The sequence below is a fragment of the Heloderma suspectum genome, chromosome 2 (assembly GCF_057233095.1).
Source record: "Heloderma suspectum isolate Gila_16-S chromosome 2, 16-S_ref, whole genome shotgun sequence".
In the NCBI taxonomy this organism is placed as follows: Eukaryota; Metazoa; Chordata; class Lepidosauria; order Squamata; family Helodermatidae; genus Heloderma; species Heloderma suspectum.
This window is the reverse complement of record NC_139459.1, coordinates 181,392,956-181,414,495: the sequence shown is the minus strand read 5'-3', so window position 1 is coordinate 181,414,495 and position 21,540 is coordinate 181,392,956. Positions and strand designations below refer to the sequence as shown.

Genomic DNA, 21,540 nt, shown 5'->3' with positions numbered 1-21,540 from the left:
TGCAATTCATAGATAGAAATGTCTCTTAGTAGAGCGGGACAGCTTTTCCCAACCTGTTTTCCATAACCTGTACACCACAAAGGATACCCCCCCCCAACAAGAGACATATTACCAATATGTCCATTTCAACAAAGCAAATGGCTCTGGCTGGACAGCTGCCATGGCTTTTTCAAGCAGTTCCAAGCAAAATCCCATTTGCTTTATTTGCGTATTTGACAACTATTGGTAGTTGTGGTAACAGGACCACCTCCTACTTCAGGAAAAGCCCACAATCTGTCAAAAACCTCATACCTCCATCTTATCCCATCGTTCTGTCTCCACACTCCTCCAAGCTGTTTTTCAGGTTGCTGTCCTTTTTGGGGCAGCAGATCACATCTTGAGGAGTATAGCTCTATTTCAGCTAGGCTGGAAATTCACTGCCGGCTTCTGTGCAAATTCTTTTAAAAGGGCAAGAAATGGATATTCCCTCCTCCCTCTGTCCCAAAGCTTTGACTGCTACCTACAGACTGGATTAATAAAGCATAAGGCACAAATCACTGGTCCAGGAGACCACGGGGAGGAAGGAGGGGAAGAATGATTCCAGACAACAGCCGCAAAAGTGAAGGAGCGCGCGTGCACGCACACGTGCGTGTATGTGTACTGCCTCGTGCATAACCTTCCACAGGGAGGCAGCTATGCCCACAGCCACCCAACAAGACAGGTGATACACCCCATAGTGCTACTCCCACCACCGCTCTGGTAGCTGCCTTCTTGTTTTGCAACCGCAGGAGAAGACTGATGGGGATAATCTCACCTGCCCACCTATCTCAGTATATGAGATGTACATGTGAGCTCACCAACACTTTAGAAAGAGGCAGTACACAGTAATTATACTTTCTTTTTAAGGGGGTCAAGGTGAAAAGCATTTACATATTTTATTATTTATTATTACATTTATATCCTGCATATTTCCCTCTTGCAAGGAACCCGAGGCAGGTTATGTGGTCCTCCTCCTCTCCATTGTATCCTCACAACAACCCTGTGAATTAGGTTAGGGTGAGAGTCTATGAACAACCCCAAGTCACCCAATAATCTTCGTGACTGAGTGAAATTCCCCAGTCTAGCTCTTTAACCACTATGCCACACTGGCTTTTAGGAGATAGTGGAGTGTCACTGGGGGAGATGACAAATATGAAGTTCATTGTTCGTGACATTGCAGGCACTAGCCAATAGCAGATGCCCTTGAGACTCTCAGAGCCACACACTCCTTGGCAAATGAGGATCAGGGAGAGGAAAAGAATAACATTTTCCAAGCAACTCATTTGCAAGGTTTTGTTTGGAAAAATATGATTCGACAGCAACGGGCACACAACTTTTTAAGACGCCATATGAATCCCCAGGAATAAAAGTTAACAACAAGTGCACATTCCAAGCACAAAAATGCCTTCAATCTAGAAAGTCTGTACATATAAGACCATATGTCTTTACAGCAGTCTTCCCTAACCTGGTGTCCACCAGATGTTTTGGACTGCAACTCCCAGCGTTCTTGACCATTGGCCATGATGGTGGGGGCTTATGGGAAGTGGTCCAACTCATCTGAAGGGCACCAGGTTGGGGAAGGATGGTCTACAGCAAAGGTCTCTTCAGTTTCAATGATAGAGCAACAGCATTCAGAAGACACGCAGTGTTAGCTCTTCATGTGAATTAGGAGACAGGCAGAAGCTTAGAGACAGAAGCTGATCTGTATTTTATACCCATAGGAAACTCTCCTGTTACCTACCTCCTTTCCACAAAAAAGCAGTAGAAATTCTGCTGCTGGGAAGTACAATGGGAGAGGCTACAACTAAAAGTGAAATATCCGCCAAAAATGTTAAATACAGGCTTGCTGCAGCTCTTATTTAAAATACAAACAACTTTTTTGTCTAGCATCTGGCAGGAAAACTGACTTGGCAGCCCTGTAAAATGAGCCTGTATGGCTCATGCTAGGACAGCCTATGCCCCACAAGTGGGACATTAAGTTTATTTGGGTCTATGGTCTTCCACTGCATCTGCTACTCTTCTTACAAAAGTAGGCCTCAAATGCCAGGAAACACCAAACAGAAGATAAAGAACCAGGTTTCCATATGCTGTCCTCAGCAAATTTTGTTGGAAAGGCAACAAAGAAGCCAAATGAACAAACAAACCCATAACTGCCCCTCCTTTCAAATTATACAGCTGAGTGATCTGGGCCCTGCACCATGAAAATATATACATGTATGAGCTTCTTCAAGAAAATGGAAGATCCCCAAACCTGCAGCAAGAAACTACCTGTGGACCCACTTCCACAACAACCGGCAACTCACCAGATAAAATCTGGAACAAAAGGTCCAAAAGGAGTAGGATGCTGCTATTAGCCATCAAGTTGAAGATTATGTCCTTCACTCTGGCCACAGCTGCACTGTAACTATTATCTATATGGTCCCAACACAAATGAACAGCACTGATACCACATTGTGGTTACAACTGTCAAGAAATGGTTGTGTGTGTGAGGCCTGAAAGAGGAATGATGGAGCAATCCTTGGAGCAGAGGACCTGAATCGCCAAGATCTAAACTATGGAGCAGCAGTGGACCTGCCTGACTAAGTGGCTCAGTTCAGACTTAACAATTCTGATCCAAGTCTTGGTTTGTTGAACTGGGAATGTGCTGTGTGCCCACATGTTCCTTCGCCCCCGCACCCTTGCATGACTTAATGCCATACTTCCTAGTTTCTTAAACCAGTTTCCTTTGACATCTAAAGATGATCTGAGTTCATGGTTTATACAGATCACTCAATCCACAGTTTCCTTGTTTGGACATCACAGGAAACTGTGATTTTAGGAAATCAGGAAGTACAGAAATAAGACATGAGAAAGAGGTGCACACACACAGGCAAACAGCTTGTTCCTAGTCCAGAACTACGATTATTACATCCGAACCAAGCCAATCATCTAGCCCAGGGTAGGTAACCTTTTTGGGCCATGAATACATTTGGCAATTGGAGAAACTGTCCTGGGCACCACCACAAAATGGCTGCCATGAAAGGCATGACAAACGACAAGTTAACTGCACAAAGGACTGAGTTCAAGGCACAGGTGAAGTCTGAGCCCCAACACGCTAAACAACTCCTTTGAATCCACGGTTTTCAGCATGAACACAATTCTATTTCACAGCCATTCCAGCTGCCAGTAAGAAAATGTGTTGTTTTCAAACGTAGGAAGGATATGGCACCTTGGTGGGCACCAAGAAAGGAGTGCAGAGGCACATTGGCGCCCCGAGGCACCACATTACCTATCCCTGATCTAGCCTAATATCTCATCCCCAAGAACAGCCGATCCTAGATGCTTCAAAACATGGCGCTGATTCCAAAGTAGCTCACTCCAAAATGTACAGAGTCAGAGGTTAATGTGCTGGGTAAGAAGTACTACTGCATAACCTAAGTCAGAAAGAAGGACATATGCCTCTCACATGGTTTGGGTTTGCTTTTTTTGTTTCTAAATCCACACTGCTCCTTTCTTCCTTTAAAAGGTTACAAATCAGGGAGGAATGTGGAGCGGAAGCTCTTTGTAATTTATCCCAAAAAAGAACACTGTGCTCTACTCCCTTTGTCCCCAAGAGAGCACGAATCTTGATAAAACCACCATCTCCTCCACATGCATGCACGCATGCATGATCTCTCACTCTCTCTCACTCACACACACTCCGCACAAAAGCATTCAAACCTACGGACTTCAGTCAAGGTTTTTCTTTGCTGAAGGAAATAGCAGGTTGCAGTCTATAGTTAAAAGATGCTACTAAAGAGACCAGTTAAGATCCTTCTCTAACGCATGCACTCTTACAACTTTCTTCTCCAACCATAACGAACCGATAGATAACTTAACTTATACATACATATGCGTGTGTGTGTGTGTGTGTATATATAACAATTTACTTTACTTTCTCATTAATATTTATGTGAGCTAGATAAGACTGAGATTATTCCTATTTTAGCAATGGAGATCTAAAACAGACAGTGACTTGCTCAAGAGTGTTCGGTGACTTTGCTAGCTGAGCTAGAACAGAAAGCAATATATACCTTAACACTCCACTTAACACTTACAGAAATCGATGAACTAGCCATATGCTGATCCTGATCCACCAGCTGAATGCTTTTGGATCCTAATCCACCAACTGAGGACTGCTTGGTACTTCTTGGTAAGTCTGGGTCTTATAGCTCCAAGATATGCAGCCGCGCTACTAGATTGCAATGCTATTAATATTCAGCTGTGTTGAACCCGGTATCATTCTAATTCTTTCTAAAATGCTATTACATTTTGCTATCTTTTTCACTCCATTTCCTAAAGTATTCTGCAACTGGGAGTGGACTGTCGCAATTCATGCTGGTTCTCTTTTTCTTCTGCCATTTTAATCCTGGTAGCCCTAAGATTTTGCAGTGAAATCTCATAAGAAAGAACAGAGAAAGTTGACTGCACTGAAATAAACTAAGAACAGCAGCTCCAAGAACCCACAGGAAAGTTCGCAAGAAAGGGGGGGAGGGGAGTGATGGAAACTGTAGTTGTGCAGGCAATCTTGAAACCCAGTTAAGCCCCCAAAATGAGGACAATGGAGCCAAACCAATTTCATGAATGGAAGGACAGGGAAGAATTCAGAGGCAATTTCTTTGCCTCTAAAAACTCATACTTCACTTTGAATTATGAATCTAAGCAAGTTTTGCCGCAGAACTGTAATTAATATAAAGCAGCAACTTCAATGCCCTAGGGTAGGAAAGTGACAACAGAGGAGGAAAACCTTTAACTATAGACTGCAACCTGTTATTTCCTTCAGCAAAGAAAAACCTTGACTGAAGTCCATAGGTCTGAATGCCTTACCTTCCAACAGAGGAGGAAAACCAGGGCCAAGCATGAGTAAAATGAGAGCATTTTGAGAACTGGCTTAAGAAAATGCAAGACACCAAGGTTAGAGGCTTTAGCACTCTCCACAGAGATTTTGTTTGGTCTACAGCAGCCTTCACCAACCTGGTGCCCTCCCAAGGTTTTGGACTTGAACTTCCATCAGCTCCAGCCAGCATGGCCCATGGTCAGGAATGCTGGAAGTTGTCATCTAAAACATCTGGAGAGCACTAGGTTGGGGAAGGCTGGTCTATAACATCTCTATCTGTTAGCGGTAGAGCATATGCTGGCAGCAGCAATCCAGGTTTTTGGACAGAGGTCTTTCGTAATCCTACTTGGAGACGACAGGACTGAACTTGGGACCTTTTGCATGCAAAGCACATGCTCTGAGCCACAGCCCATGCCCTGAGCCACTACTCTGCACTACTGTCATTGCAACCACGCTGGCTGACACCCTGAATAGCAAAAGCAGGGAATTCCTTGCTTTATCACAGCAAGTTTACAAAATTGTATTTCAGATAATGGAATATCTCAGGAGGACAATTCCCCAAAATTAACTAATCTTGATTCCAAGAGTGGAAATTATATAGAATACACTCCTGCCCTTAACTACCTATCCTCTTTTTTATAAGAAATTACTCCTTAATTTCTAATTTGTATCTATGTAGCTTTACCATCAGGCTCTTGGTCCTTAAAATGCTTTCCTTTGCTTAGATAGTACTGCTTATGCCAGGGGCAGGCAACATGTTTTGGCAAACAACTGCTATCAGCCCTAGCCAGCATAGCCAATGATTAGGGATTATAGGAGCTGTAGGCCAAAACATCTGGAAGGCCACAAGTTGCCCACCCCTGGCTTATGCCTTGTTAAGACTTTTTAAATGTCATAATGATAAGCTGACTGGGCTCCTTAATCCTCCCCCAAAATTCTGATTCTTTAAAACCTTTCCCACTTGCTCCAAAGAAGGGAACTGAGGAGTTATCCTTGGGCATTGCTTCCTGAGATCAGTGAGGTTATCACAGCACTATTACTAACTCCTGCAAGAGAGTATGGTCACAACCAGTATAGCTTATTAGAGCTAGTTAGTTCTACTATCACAGGTGGTAACCTTTCTTCTTTGCATAAGTCAGACTTATAACTTGTCTGATTTACTCCTTCAGAAGTATATATGCACATCCAAAGGAGAAAGAGAAATACCAGTGGTATTAGGTTGTGCATATGAGCCCAGAATATAACTGCAAACAAGGGAGCAAGAAAGCTAAGTACAAGCACAAAACTAGATAATACTATGAAACGTACAGAAGGATCCATATTCCAATCTGTATTACTCTCTTTGCTCTACTCACAGAGAGGGGAGGAAGGCGAACAAGGGAAGCAATTGCCTCCTACACCAAATAATGCCACCAATCTTCTCCAAAAGCTGTTAGGCCACTTGAAATGGGTCTGTAATTTATAAGATGTTTGTATGACTCTCAGCACATCCAGGCCAAGCTCTTTAGGCACTACCGCAATATAAATATTTAAAGCAATTATAATAAATCCCGCCAAAGCAATCATAAAAAGGGGGGGGCGCACTGCTGGACTGGAAAGCTGATCTCTGCAGGGTAAAGTCTTGAGTAAAGGGAACTAGCACAACAGGGACCTCTACTGAATGTTACTTTACCCAGTCGTCACAGCATTTGCACAGCAAAAAAAATAAAAACTCAGACAGACAATTGCAGAAATGGTTGTGCTCAAACAGTCATGTTTCCTCAATATAAATACAGCCTGAAATCAAAATATGAATCTATCTTAATGCTCTGCTTGAATGTCTACAACTTATAAAATAAAGAAAGCTCAAGTCAAGAGCTCTCAGAGTACCGTAGACCCATATCTAATACATGGGCTTCCTACATTTTGAGTTTTATGGCTGCACCCCTTTCAGCCCTTGGAACCCATCCCTGCTCAATCTTCCTTTATCCAGGAGCAGCTAGTGAGAGGGTCATTCTTATGCAGCAGCTGAAGCAGAATTAGCCATTTCAGATGCAAGGGCTGGTGCCAGGTATAAGTCCAGGGAGCCAAGAAAGCTCAGTAAACAGACCAACAGTGTATAAAAGCCAAGGCTGCCACCCAAACGGCAAAGTCCTGCAATAGAGAAGACGGATAAATTATTATGTGTCCCAGGATTGCCACATAGTACCAGGGTTTGTTGATCCTGCCAACCCAGATCTTGTTCCATCGGCTATACAAATTGCATAATAAACTGTGGAGTGGGTTCTCTCCAGCACAGATCCACTTGTGCAAAGGAAGAACAGCTGTATGGGACAGAAAAATGCAGAACAACAATGGAGTAGAGCTTGGTAGTTATGAATTTCTCTCTTGGTTAGGCCTTAAACTCCCTTAGTGACCCTGACTAGAACTTACACAGAGAAGGAAAAGACAAGGATGAAACTTTTGCAAAGCAAATTGCCAATGTTTCAAGGAGGCATGATGTAGTAGTAACGGGGGACTTCAATTTCCCCAATATTTGTTGGGAGACAAATTCTGCAAAACATGGCCCCTCCAGGAAATTCCTGACTTGTGTGGCGGATAACTTCCTCCTACAGAAAGTAGAGGAAGGAACGAGAGGATCGACTATCCTTGACTTGATCCTAACTAATAGAGATGACTTAGTGGGTAAAGTAGCAGTTACAGGAACTCTGGGGGAAAGTGACCATGTTATACTTGAGTTCTTGGTTCTAAAGGAAGCAAAAGTAGAGTGTAGCCAAACATGTACCCTGGATTTTAGGAAAGCCAAATTTAATAAACTCAGAACAATGATTAGTAAGGTCCCATGGCAAGCGACTTTAATGAGAAAAGGAGTCCAAGATGGGTGGGAGTTTTTAAAAAAGGAAATTCTCAAGGCACACTTACAAACAATTCCAACAAGAAAAAAAGGTGGAAGACAACAGAAGAAGCCAATGTGGCTTCACAAAAAGATGACCTGAAAACAAAAAAACACACGTATAGGAAGTGGAAAGAAGGCCAAGCAACAGTGGCCAAGTTTATCAATGGGAACTTCTCAAACTGGGGAGAGGTAATGAGAGGTAATGAGAGGTAATCAGTCCTGGGCCCAGTGCTCTTCAACATTTGTATTAATGACTTGGAGGAGGAGGTACAGGGAATGCTGATCAAATCTGCAGATGACACAAAATGGGGCGGAATAGCTAATACTTTGGAAGACAGAAATAAAATTCGAAGTGATCTTGATAGACTGGAGCGCTGGGCAGAAAACAACAGAATGACATTTCATAGGGATAAATGCCAAGTTCTGCACCTAGGAAAAAGAAACCAAAGGCACAGTTGCAAGATGGGGGATACGTGGCTCAACAACACTACAAGCGAGAGGGATCTTGGAATTGTTGTCGATCACAAGCTGAATATGAGCCAACAATGTGATGTGGCTGCAAAAAAGGAAAATACTATTTTGAGCTACATTAATAGAAGCATAGCTTCCAAATCCTGGGAAGTACTAGTTCCCCTCTACTCAGCACTGGTTAGGCCTCATCTGGAGTACTGTGTCCAGTTCTGGGCACCGCACTTTAACAAGGATGCAGACAAGCTGGAGAGGGTTCAGAGGAAGGACTGGAAACAAAGTCCTATGAAGAGAGACTGACAGAACTGGGCATGTTTAGCCTTGAGAAGAGAAGACTGAGGGGAAATATGACAGCACTCATCAAGGACTTGAAAGGCTGTCACAGAGAGGAAGGCCAGGATCTCTTCTCAATCTTCCCAGAGTGCAGGACACGGAATAACCAGCTCAAGTTACAGGAAGCCAGATTCCGGCTGAACATCAGGAAAAACTTCCTGACTGTTAGAGCAATACGACAATGGAACCCATTACCTAGGGAGGTGGTGGGCTCTCCCACACTGGAGGCATTCAAGACAAGGCTGGACAGCCATCTGTCAGGGATGCTCTGACTTGGCTTCCTGCACTGAGCAGGGGGTTGGACTCGATGGTCTTGTAGGCCCCTTCCAACCCTACTATTCTATGATTCTATGAAAAGCAGGTTTGGTTTACACAAAACAGCTTACTATGAAAAAAGGTATAATTGCTGTGCATGGGTTTCCTGGTATCCTAATCCACCAGTCACTTGGGCCCTTTTAGGCTATACCAAGGTCACATCCACAAAATGATTTCAGTTCTTCTTGGAAGTGCTCATAAGAACACACCTGTGCCCTTCAAAGAAAGATGAAAATCAGCCCTTGGTTTCATAGGACACCATGGAGAATCACACCAAAGCCCTGCTCTATAAAGGCAAGAGAATTAGCTGCCATAGTTAGAATCAGAAACCAGCAAAGCTATGGGGCTATCCAATCCCATGAACAGATTTGCCCTTGCAGCCTCACTCACCCTGGGCACTTTAACAGCAATGTGTGATGTTGTTCTCTAAGAGTCAAATTAAAACGAAGCCAACAATATCTCTTGTAAATCAAGGGGCCGAGATTCGTAAAGTGTTCTGAAGTAGGGTTCAAGTCTTAGTATAATATCTTTATATTGTCTTTTTTTCTTTTTCTTTTTTTAAGGGAATTCAGTTCCACATCACAGTATTAATACTAGACTAGGCTATTATACATTACACAAAACGAGAAAAACAACACATCTGGGTGCAAATTGAAGGCTCATTTGATACTGTGCACGCAGAGGATAGCTGAATATGCTAGGGGAAAACATTACATGTAATTACATTACAGAACCACCACAACTGAAGTCAGAAGAAACTTGTAAATGAGAATAGGGAACGATTTATTTTGAAAAGAAAAGAACAGTCACCAACAAGCCTGAAGCCAAAAACAATTCCATACAGTTTTCCTTTAATGAAATGCCACTTTAAAAAAAAAATAATAAAACATGCTGGAAATTTTGCAAATATTGGCCCTGCTAAATCTTCTGCCCTGCCACCCGGAGTGGGGAGAAAAGCCGAAAAAGCTCTAGGACTCAGAACAACTCTCCCATTTAGAAACTAAATAAACCCAGACACAGCCTTTTCAAAAGCTCAGCCACTGTGCTCCAACACCACCAGCTTTTGGCAACAGCAAAGCGGGAAATCAAGGAAGCGGTAGGCATTTCAGATTAATAAAGTTCTCACACAGAGGCGTCTTGCATCTAGAGCAGGGGCTGAAGGAGAACAACAAATACATTCTCTCTCTCTCTCACTTGAGGAAAAAAAAAGTGTCTCTAAGACTTGTCACTGTAACTTCCATCTTCAAGCATAGCATTGGTTCATAGGTTTAAGGCACTGGAGTCAAACTACCTCCCTTACTACAGGACAGTGAAACTCTGCCCACACGCATGTAGGTTATGGTAAATGATACACCTGCTAGGCAGAGTTTGCAATTCAAGTCATCCCCTGTCCTGATGCAAAAATGGGGGGGGTTTAATCCCACAATATCTGGGAAGTTAACTCCAAAATCTATGTGGGGGTAAACCCCAAGATAAAGGAGCTCACACAAGTAGGAAGATACTAAGAATGGGGGTGTCTCATACTAAGGCAATTGGCCAATCAGAATAAGTAAGAGTTGGATTTGATGTTTGATCTTCAAGCCCTTACCCTTCCTGCTTACCAGTAAGTGGCATTCAGCAAAACCAACAATAACCCACCCCACAACTCTACTCCCTCCCGCACACATAAGGGAATATACAGAGTCAGACTTATATACAGAATGTCAGGCTTATGGATAATCTTCTGTGGAAGTGGGAGACAAGAGAAAAAGAGACAAGGGACAGAAAGAGAACACAATGTGGCAGTCATTCTGCTCTGCTGACCATGACTGATCATCCGTGCAAAATGTTTTTTTCCTACCAAAAGACTGGTCCTTGAGCCGGTTCCAAGCGTTCGGGTCTCTCCCTTTGGGCGGTGTAGGTCTAGGCTGCAGCACCCACTCCGCACGCGGGGAATTGGGAGGTTTTGCTTTGATGGAGTCTTCTACTGAAGAAATAATAGGGTCACTTTATCTTGTTGTGTTTTTTCCCCCAAAACTTCCTTTAACCCCCACCCCAACCCCCTTAATTAGAAACCCTGGGTTGGACTTTATTTCCATAAAGCTGTAATTTGTCAGGCATCCTGGAAGTGTGGAATAATGATGTGAGAGAGAGAAAGCGCGAGTGCGAGCACGCGGTATGAAAATGTGTCAGAAAATACATCAAGGTAAAATGGCTTAAAAGGACAAGCCTCCCTGTTTCCCAGATTACCTCTGACTTGAACAGTTTTTTCTCCACAGCCCTTTCCTGTCTGTTTCAGTTTTGATTTTACTGGCGAGAAGCAGCAGCCGGACTCACAACTTGCAAGCTTCAACTAGGCCAAGCAACCGTTTCCTACTATCAGGCATCAAAACCACCAGGAATAATTGGACACAGTTGATTTGGGAGATACGTGTTCATACCACACATCAAATACCTGCAGTGTATTTGCACATAGCATAACCATATGCAACTATAGCATAACTACAGGGCTCCTGTACCTTTCATCACTGCAGAGCAGGAAATTGCAGCAGACACAACTTTTCTCATCCCTGCATGATAAGCTGTACATATCAGAAGTCCCTCTTCTGTACATCTATCAAAGATGCAGGAACCCAGTCCTCCTGTACAACTTGCAATCTTAAATGTGCAGGGGTGTCATCTTGGACTATTTCCCTTCCTCAGACCACACACCTTCAAGGAAACTTGTCAGCAAACAGTGCAGTCCACAATTCCACCTCCTCAGTATACCACCTCATTCAGCATTATGGGTAAAATGTTCTGGCCTACTAGATAGTTCTGGGCAGAAATGTGTAGAAATCCTGATCTTCTAGAACTTTGTGGCAGTTCTAGCAGGGATGGGTCAAGGCTCAGCGGTAGAGCACCTGCTTTGCATGCAAAGATCCCAGGTTCAATCCCTGGCATATCCAGTTAGGGCTGGGGAAACTCCTGCCTGAAACCTCAGAGAGTTGACAATACTGGGCTAGATGGCGCAACGGTTTGACTCAGTATAAAGCAGCTTCCTATATTTCTAGACCTAGGATGAGTGTGTCACCAGCTGATCTATCCATGTTTGTTTTTTCTCCATTACGTTACACTAGAAAGGCTCAGAACTGTGTGGCTGTTTTTAATGACTCACTAGGGCAAAGTTTGAAAACCTGTGATCTAGTTGCTTGCTCCTGCTGCACTGAAGATGGATTAGTAATACTTTAATCATCCCTAGAAGATATTTCCCTAGCTTCTCTTTAAATCCTTCCATTGTTAAAGCCTTTAAAACCAGCCTTGGGAACATGCTCCCCTGCATAATCTCATAGTCAGAAAGGCTTTCCATAATACTTAACTTCAATCTTCCTTCCTTTAGATTAAGCCCATTTGAAAAAATGCTCTCTCCCCTCCTCAGGTCTGAACATGATCAAATCCGCCCCCCACCCCGGACCCCGCACCACCACCCTTTACTCATTGCTCTCGCATTTCAAACTTTTTATCACCTGTGTTGCCTTCCTGCAACGACCCCCTCCCTGTCCCACAAACCATCTCTTCCTTAAATGCACAAGACCCAAAACCACAGAAATGGTTCACCAGGACCAAGCAGAATAACCAATTTAACAATCTATCCTGGGGAGAGTTTTTCCCCAACATCCACCAGGATGACTCTACCAATCACATCAACCAGTCCCCTCCCAAGACAAACTAGATGTGATGGTGGCAGACACATCTTTAAATGTTGATGGGCCTAAGATCCGATTTAAATAGAAAAGGTGTGCTACATGGGTAAGGTGTGCTAAACCACATGGATCCTTACAGTCTGGCTAGCTATGTCGCTATCTCTCTCTCTCTCTCTTTTATATTCTATCTTTCTGCCAAAAAGTGGTGTTCATGGTGGCTAACAATAAAATACAGATTAAAAATAAAATCTTAATTTAAACACAACATACAAATAAATTAAAAACATTTAAAATGAATCAAATAAATAAACAGCACCCAACCAATTAAACCCCCCTTCAACAACAGACCAGCAAGGGTGGCTTGTTGCTGTGGCTGTTTTAGGATTCTGGGTTGGCTTGTAAACCAAGATTACCAAGGTTAGCAACAAGCCACCTTCACCAGGTTCGCATGACACAGCAAGCCACATGAGCAAGGAAAATTATGCAAATTCACGTGGCACATGCAGCAGGGGAAATAAGCCATTGTGCCATGATCATACAAACCAGGCCAATGTCTTTGGATTGTTAGCGCTAGAAGCCCTCTGTCTTGAAGCACCTCCAGTCTCCCTTCCCATACTGGAATCCAGCAGGAGGAGCATGGTCACCTCAAGAGACAGACTACAGGTTCAGCACCCTTCACCCCTTTTGCTGTTTAAATCAGACCCCTGCTTTATATGTGATGGGGATAGGCCCACTTTTAAAAGAAATAGGCTTGTTTCCATCTAGTTTGGCTCACAAAGACAATGTTCCTGGCCTTTATAGCACAAGATCATTCTAGTTAAAAGCCTGCTTCTCAAGGTTCTCCCCTGTTGTCATTATCCTCAGCCTTAATCTTGCACTCATAAGAAAATCTTATGAAACTGACCAGTAAATTTATCTTGTGAGAAGTTTAGACCTCTCAAAAGCAAATAGAGGAATCAGCCCTGAGGTACCAAAAAAACACATGAGCAGGGCAATCTGCTTTTCCATAAACAAGGATTTTGTACTGGGAGGGGGGAGAAAACTTCTATTTTGTTCCAAAAATTCAGTTAGCAGCCATTAAAAAAATATTTGGCACCGTGAAATGTCCCATCCATTTATAACTGGTAAAAATGATTAAAGAGAGATCTGGTACAGTTATGTCTAGTCTGAAACACAGAAGTCAGACATTACCCTATCCGTCTTGGCATACACACTAGTACTGTTCTGCTGGGAGACCAATTACCTGCTTGTCTAAAATAGAATGGCCTGGTGAAGAAACCTAACCTTAGTTCTGAGTTTAGTGCGGGGTTTGTTTGTTTGTTTAGTTAGTATTTATCTTCTATTGCAATTTTCAGGCAGTGATATATATATACTATATCCATGTGATCCTATGAATCAGCTTCCATTAAAAGGAAAATTGTTAAAAGTTCTGAAGGAAGGAAAAGGAAAAGGAAAAGAGGGGGGGGGGAGAGAGAGAGAGAGAGAGAGAGAGAGAGAGAGAGAAAATGAGAGCATAGCCCTTTAATTTCTTGAAACAGATGGGTTCCAGAAACCATAGACATGCTGCTTCACTGATGTATGCTATGGAGAAAGTATACCAGAATACAGAACTTCCTGTAGCCACACATATCTATACAGAGGCTGAATCAGAATTGAGAACATAAGAAGAGCCCTGCTGGATCAGACCAAGGGTCCATCTAGTCCAACATTCTGTTCACACAGTAGCCAAGCAGTTACCCACAGGAAACCCACAAGCAGGACATGAGTGCAACAGCACCCTCCCACCCATGTTCCCCAACACCTGGTGTACATAGGCACACTGGAGGGAGCATATAGCCATCAGGAGCCTTTTCCTCCATGAATGTGTCCAATCTCCTTTTAAAGCCTTCGAAATTGGCGGAGATGGATATGTAATGTAGTAGGAGCCACAGCAGATGGCCAGTATGTACCACAGATGCCACAAGGGGCATAGGAAGTGGGGTCTGTGGCATGCAGGAGAGCCAGTGGATGTAGTATACAGTACACTATGGATTCAGGGAGGGACCATAGTGGTAGATAGAGCTCAATCCCTGCCTATCTCCAGTTATGCTGGGAATGTCCCATCTGAAACACTGGAGAACTGCTGCCAGTCAGAGAGACCATACTGACCACTGCTGTGACTCAGTATAAGGCAGGCTCGTATGTTCATATATTCAAGAAACATACAGACCTATAGCTGAAAACTCATCTGACACACAGAAAATACATGGGGCTGACCCAAACTAATTAGTCCAGTATGTAAGAATAGATAGATAGATAGATAGATAGAGGACTTTCTGCAAGTTAAAAACATTTAAAGTGTCATATATGTGTGTGTGTGTGTGTGGGGGTCATATCAGGACCCCAGCACTAGGGAGGGCTTTTTTAAACCCTTCTCCCTTCTACTTAAATCATACACACACACAACAGTTGCATTTGCCCTGCGGGGGGAAATGAGCAGGGGAGCTCTCCTTTGGATACTAGGTCAGTATAAGTCAGAAATTAGCTCTCCTTTGGATACTAAAAGCAAGAGTCAATAAAACTATTGAATTCACACGTACACCTCTAAGCTGTGAAGTACAGGAAATGCAAAAAGAGGCCTTAGTCAAGCCCAATTCATAAGGAAGTGTAAGCTGCCATTGAACTAGTTGGTCAGAATAATAATTTGTTATTATATTCCACTGCTCAAGAAAGCTTGGAAATTGGATTGGACTGAGATGTCTGCCTCCAAGGGAAAGATATTCACACATTTCACATCCTGAAGCAGGAGCACAGAGCCTTTGGAATAGCCATCATTTCAGGAAGCAATTTAAAACAGAATGCTTCCTTTTCCAAACAATAAAAAAGTAGAGTGAAACAAAAGAAAATGAGTTTGCGTGATACTGGGGAGCCACTGGGCATGATTCCCAAGATACAATTTTGGCCGAAAAGGACAAGAAAATTTAAACTGGGTGGGAGGGGCTGCTCCAAACTGACAAGAGCTCAAAAATCAATCTCCCTTTATCTGTTTCCAGAAGTCCAAAGTTACACACAGAGATTTTTGTAGGCAGGGTTTTAGCACAAAATATTGCAACGAACTGCTATTCCTGCAGCAGGGTGGGAGAGTGGGCTCTTTTAGTTTCCTACTGAATCTACAAGCATATTTACAGCTCCACAAATTGGTTTTCTAGTGGCCTTTCCCTCCCCTCCCCACCCAACCCCACTCTATTGCAAGTCCATAGCCCTGATTCAAAGCTCTTAATGAGATCGGCAGACATTAAGGAGATAGCAATAGATGAGGCAATTGGAGCTCTGTGTGGTGGAAAGGCTATTTGCTACACAGCATGGACACATCTGTCACACTGGGGGAAGGGAGGCATTGTTCCTTCACCTATTATAACAGCACTTGACCACCAAGTCCTAACAGACTGCCAGAAAGGCCACAAGACTCTTGGGAAATACAGTTGAAGAGCTTTAAGCATTCCAGCTGCTTCAAGTAATTTAATCCAAAATCTTAAAGCCTGACTAGAGATGTCAGGTAACATAAGGAAGGCTTCAGGGCCTGGTGAGACCTCAAATTGAGTGGGCGGAAAGAAGCCATCACTACCGCTAAATTAATACCTTTATTGAGGTACCTTCCTCTCAACAGATTAGTCAACAGGAGCTGCCTCTAGCTGTAACCAATGGCATCTAGAGGCCCAAGATGGCCACCTAATAGGCCTAGGCCACTGCTTTCTCCAGGGAGCCTATAGCCATTCACACCATCTAGGTCTTCTCATGCCACCAATCAAGCTTACAGTAATGCTGAAGCTTTTTGACTGGGCTTCATGTTCATCTCTTTCTCTTCTGCCTAATACCAACATGAGAAAAGACAATTACCCTGTGTCTATGCATATTTTAGTGGAACAGCCCCATCACACAACTGAGTTCTCTGGAAACCTAGCACTTTTTAAAGCTTCAGTTGTGTCCGCACAAGAAAACAGACAATAAGAAGCAACCAAAATGGACCAGTGCTTTGATGGGAGGTAGGAGCCCTGGCTTTGATGTAGTCATCCTTATAATCGGTGCAGCTTTATTAGGAAGTGCTAATCATGAGAGGGAATTGTTAACAGGTAGAACATTACAACTGTTCTTGGCACAACCCCACTTGCCACCAAATGAAAAGACGCAAAAAGATACACTTGTCCGACTGTTCCACCAGATACAATAAGCTGCTATTTGAATCCATTATCCAAACTCATTATTCACTCTGCAATCTCAGATGTCTAAAACAGCACTTGGGGAAACAAAGCCCTGCATGGAATTAAGTAAATGGACTAGATTGATGGGCTTCAAAAAGCTCTTGGACACGTTAAAGCAACAATTTTCCTAGCAAGGCCATAATAAAACAAGGGAGCCAGAGTCTAGCACAGAGCAGCAAAATGGTGCAGCATGCAAAAGCCAGAGCTGCTGCTATCCAGTGCATTCTACACAAACTTCATCTATATTGCCTTAAGAGGCAAAAAGGGAAAAGGAAACTGCAACTTCTCCCAGCTAATACAATTCCTTTTAACTGAAGTTGACTTAACCTCTTGATGTATTTGCCAGACATTTAATTCAGGGTGTGTCTACAAAAAATAGTTTGCAAATGGTGCTCATCTGCTTGGCTGGCAGGAAGGGGCTCACCACAATCTGCCACGAGCCTCATGTGGATCGCATTTATGTCCCACTTTTCCTCCAAGGGATTCAGGACTGCATGGATAGTGCCTCCCCACCACCACCCATTTTATCCTCGCAACAATCCTGTCAGGTAGGTTAGGCTGTGAGATGCTAACTGGCCCAGGGTCACCCAGTAAGTTTTAGGACCAGTAAGGACTTGAACCAGAGTCTCTGCAATCACGAAACAACACTGGCTCTCTCATTCTCCGCACCCATTCAACCATCTTACTCCAGAGGAACTTTTGAGCCAGTTCTCAATAAAGGCAAGAACATCTGCTTAGCAGGATAAGAAGCCATTTCTAGTCAGCAACATTATAACTACACGATTCCCGTTCACAGAGTAGTAAGAAGTGGGAGTTCAAAGGGTTGCTTATCACAATCTCAGCATTATCAGAGTGAAAAATCCCACGTACTTACGGTGCATTTCTATGCATGACTATTCAGAAGTAATCCCAACTGTGTTCAATGGGACTTGCTCCCAGGTAAGTATGTATAGGATTGCAACAAATCCTTCGGTTACTTTGATTACAGCCTGCTAGGAAAATTAGTGGTCAGCACAGTCAGTCCTTTAGCATTCACACAACCACTTTTCTTCCAATTAAATTAACCTGGAGATACCTACACCGAGGGATAGCTGTGTTTGAAACCTCCCACGCTCACTCAACCCAAGGAAGTTGTCTTTTAAGTGAACAGCTACTTAACCATAGCATGCACATGAGCATTGCAACAAATCTCATCTGATAGCGAGAACAATAATGGAGCACAGAACTTGTCGCTTGTATTTAATTTTGACAAAATGACATCATTTAGCTACACTAATTGATTTGTCTGGAAAAGTCAACTTTAAACTCAATTAGCTTCCCCTTTGGCTGCACATGTCTCTTGAACGAAATTAAAGACAGAAACATAGGAAGCTGCCTTACACTGTCAGATCATTGGTCCATCTAGCTCAGTGTTTTATTTATGTATTTACAACACTTATATATCACTCCACGTCTAAACAGATTCCAGAGCGGTGAACAATAAAAGATAAAAACATCAAAATAAAACACCATATTAACTGCTCTTTAAAGACAGAATACCAATAAAAACTGCGGCTGGTCAATCAAGGAAGGCTTTTGAAATAAAGATGTTTTCAGCAGGTGCGGAAAATAACACAATGCTGATGCCTGCCTGACCTCCAGGAGGCAGGAAGTTCCACCGAAAGGGAGCTACCACACTGAAGGCTCTTCTCCAGTCCATGCAGAACCACCAGGGGCGTCCCTTCTGATGACCTCCGTGACCAGGCAGGTTGATAAGAGAGAAGGCACTCCCTTATCCCTTGTAACCATTCTACACAAACGTCTTCTATATTGCTTTAACTGAAGAGGCAAACAAAGAAAAAGGAAACTGTGATAAGGGAGAATGAAGTATTGTCTACAACAGGGGTTTTCATTAACTCCCCCCCCCTGGACCACTTGAAAATTGCTGGGGGGCTCACTGGACAACTTAATAAACTTTTGGGGGGTTGTTCTAAAAATCAAAACACATGCCCTAGGCCAAGATCCTGGGAAAGGCCCCTTGAATCGGTAACTGTTTAGGGAGGGAAATAGTAGACTGCACCAGGGCCATATTATGAAATCACAGGCTCTAAAGCCAGGGCTTTGTTAGCATGTTCAGTAATCCAGCCATGGTCAAAACAGCCTCGATCTCTGTTATCAGAAAAAATAAATCAAGTGCAGAGTCAAGAACAGATGCTGATTGCTCAGCACCCTTTCTGCAGATTACCTGAATGGAGCCTGTGGACGACTACACTGACCGGAAGCATCTCTCCAGGGTTTCAGACAGGGCTCTTTCCCAGCCCTACCCAGAAATATCACACACTGAACCCGAGAGCTTGTGTATGCAAAGCACTGAAATGCCTAGCCTTACAAGAGTTTTAAGGAGATTAAGCGTGCATCTTCAAGTTACTGATTTCAAGTTACAAAACAATGCAAGTGTTTGTGAGACTGTAAAACGTCTGTTACTGATGTTGACTTCTTACACAAAAACAATAAGTAAAATTACATTGTATGCTATATTTAGTATAGGATATAGCCAAGAACACTGGGAAAGGGTTCTTTAATCAATGTAATAACACTCAGCAGAGTAGCTCTGGAAAGCAGCTTCATCTGTTTGCTGTTTTTGCCTTATTTTTTTCAAGAACCGAGACAGGACAAAAACAAGACGTTTCAGCTGAACTGTAATGCAGAAAGTATTTGCTGTTGCACTGAGTGCTCTGCCAAGGTGTATTAGATATAAATAGCTGAAAAAGGCAAATCAACAGCAAAAACAATAACGCAAACTTTGGTCTGCAAACAGCTCTGTATTCACATTCCACTGGGTTCTGGAAAAAATTAAACTGTTATCCCAACAATGCAGCCAAACAATAACAAACAAAATGTGGGGGCTGCTGCTGCAGCTGGTGATAATAATAAACTACAGGTACAGCTCTGATGCAAGCAGGATTAGGAGGTACAATCACAAAGAAATCCTATTTAGCTGCAAGACTGAACACAGTCATCACCCAACAAACAACTAACAAAAAAATAATCTTTGTGAAATTTGAAGCCTAAGGTTCAAAATCACTCTCCTACCCTCTGCCATAGAACTATGGTGTTTTCAGACAAATAGCTCCTATTACTAAAAAAATAATAATTGCTCTTCCACTCAAGGCTTCAAGCAGGATGGCAGTTGACTTTTCATGCTATCAGGGGATATTGTGCATTTTTTGTGTATACATCCCACTATATTCCATCTAAAGCAGAGCTCTTGGCGCTACTCTTCCATCTTTTTTAAGATGCATGGCTTTGACATGGATGGTGGCTTATCAGACAGATGAACTGACCGCAGCTCAGCACACGTTCATTATATCCTTTGTAGTGGACTCCACTTGTAATCACCTTTTTAAAAATCAATCTTTCTAGTAATACAAAAGCATTTTTCTGGTGTTAGCCCTTTTCAAAAAAGTCATGTAACAAAACAAAGCAAAAAACCTTTCCAATCCCCGCCACTAATCACTTTAGCTAAAATGGCAATGATCAGAAAGTGGCTTTATCATTTTTAAATTTTATATATTGCAATATAGTATTATAGTGCTAAAATGCCCATACATTTAAGGGATATTGCATTATTACTTTACTTTTTAAATTTATAGCTGGAAACATGCTTTAGCACTAATAAAAAGATCAATAAAATAAATGGTTCATAAAAATGGCACCCACTGCAAAGGTTATACTGATTCTGTGTTGAGATGTGATAGGTTCAGCTGCCTGATAGGTCACTTCCCACATAAAAACCACATCTCTTTTAAAAAGATGGAAGAGTAGAGCTATGGCCATCTACACCTGTAGAGACTGTTACTTTTCCATCCTTCTCAAAAAAACAAAAGGCAGACTTTCTCTGCTAAGAAAAAGAGCAGAAGCAGCACTGGGAAAATACAGGAGGATTACAAATGGACGAAGATGATGTGTGGACATCACTTAAAATGTGAGTGAACAAGCCATGGCTATTCTACAATAAATTCTCGTCTGGAAGCAGCCCGTTAGACAATCCAAAGTTGGAGAAGAGACATGGGGGTGCTTCCAGCTGAATAGCTCCTAGCATTACCAATCAAAAGAGATTGTGCAGCTATTCCATCTTTCCCTTCTTAATGGATTTTCTGCGGTAAGGAAGACAACAGAAAAAGCGGTGGGAAAACACAGGAGGGTTACATATGGAGCACTGTAAAATTCCGTGAATGAGGTGCGTGAAAAGGAAAAAATGACCACCATGATTGTTTAGCTTACTGGCTTCAGAAGATACAAAAAGTGGCAAGAGACATGGTTTGTTTATTTCTGGAATTCCCTCCCTCCTCTAAATGGAATGAAAGCAGTTTCACAATATTCAGAACGTACCAACTCTGCCTCCAGGGCTTGGAAATTGTTCACCAGTTGCTAGATGGCATTATTTTATTTGCTTATGAAATTATTTATCTGCTGTTTTTTGGCCTCCAAAGTGGCTCACATAAAAACAATAAAACTTATTAGACATTTATAACAAACATTGGCAAGTCCAAATCAAAGAGGTTGTTAGGTGTGAAAAGCAGGATTATCTGCTACTTGAAGTAGCCTTCAAAACTTCCACATCCATATGAGCAACTGTTCAAAAGGAAAATAACTTTTGATCCTGTGGAACTCACCACTGCGGGAGACGATTGAGCCAGTAATTCAGTAAAATTTTAAAAGACAGACTAGGGACTTTGTAAATGATATGAATAAGTAAATTTACATATTGAATACATGTTACACGCAAAATTCAAA

The 21,540-nt window shown here is 42.5% G+C and overlaps 1 protein-coding gene across 25 annotated transcripts in view; it reads right to left on the bottom strand.

Moving 5' to 3' along the window:
* LRP1 (LDL receptor related protein 1) overlaps positions 1–21,540 on the bottom strand; it is a 516,733-nt gene that overhangs the window by 335,831 nt on the left and 159,362 nt on the right. For 3 of the 25 annotated variants that reach the window (XM_084836563.1, XM_084836560.1, XM_084836558.1), the window contains one exon: positions 10,705–10,827. The exons of 20 other annotated variants lie outside the window; for them this stretch is intronic. Coding sequence is in view for 4 of the 5 variants with exons in the window: in XM_084836560.1 (XP_084692686.1) it covers positions 10,705–10,827 (123 nt within the window). In the remaining variant the exon portion in view is untranslated. Of the gene's footprint in view, positions 1–10,704; positions 10,831–18,399; positions 20,334–21,540 lie in introns of those variants that run through there. 2 more of the 25 variants (XM_084836559.1, XM_084836582.1) reach the window with 2 other exon arrangements.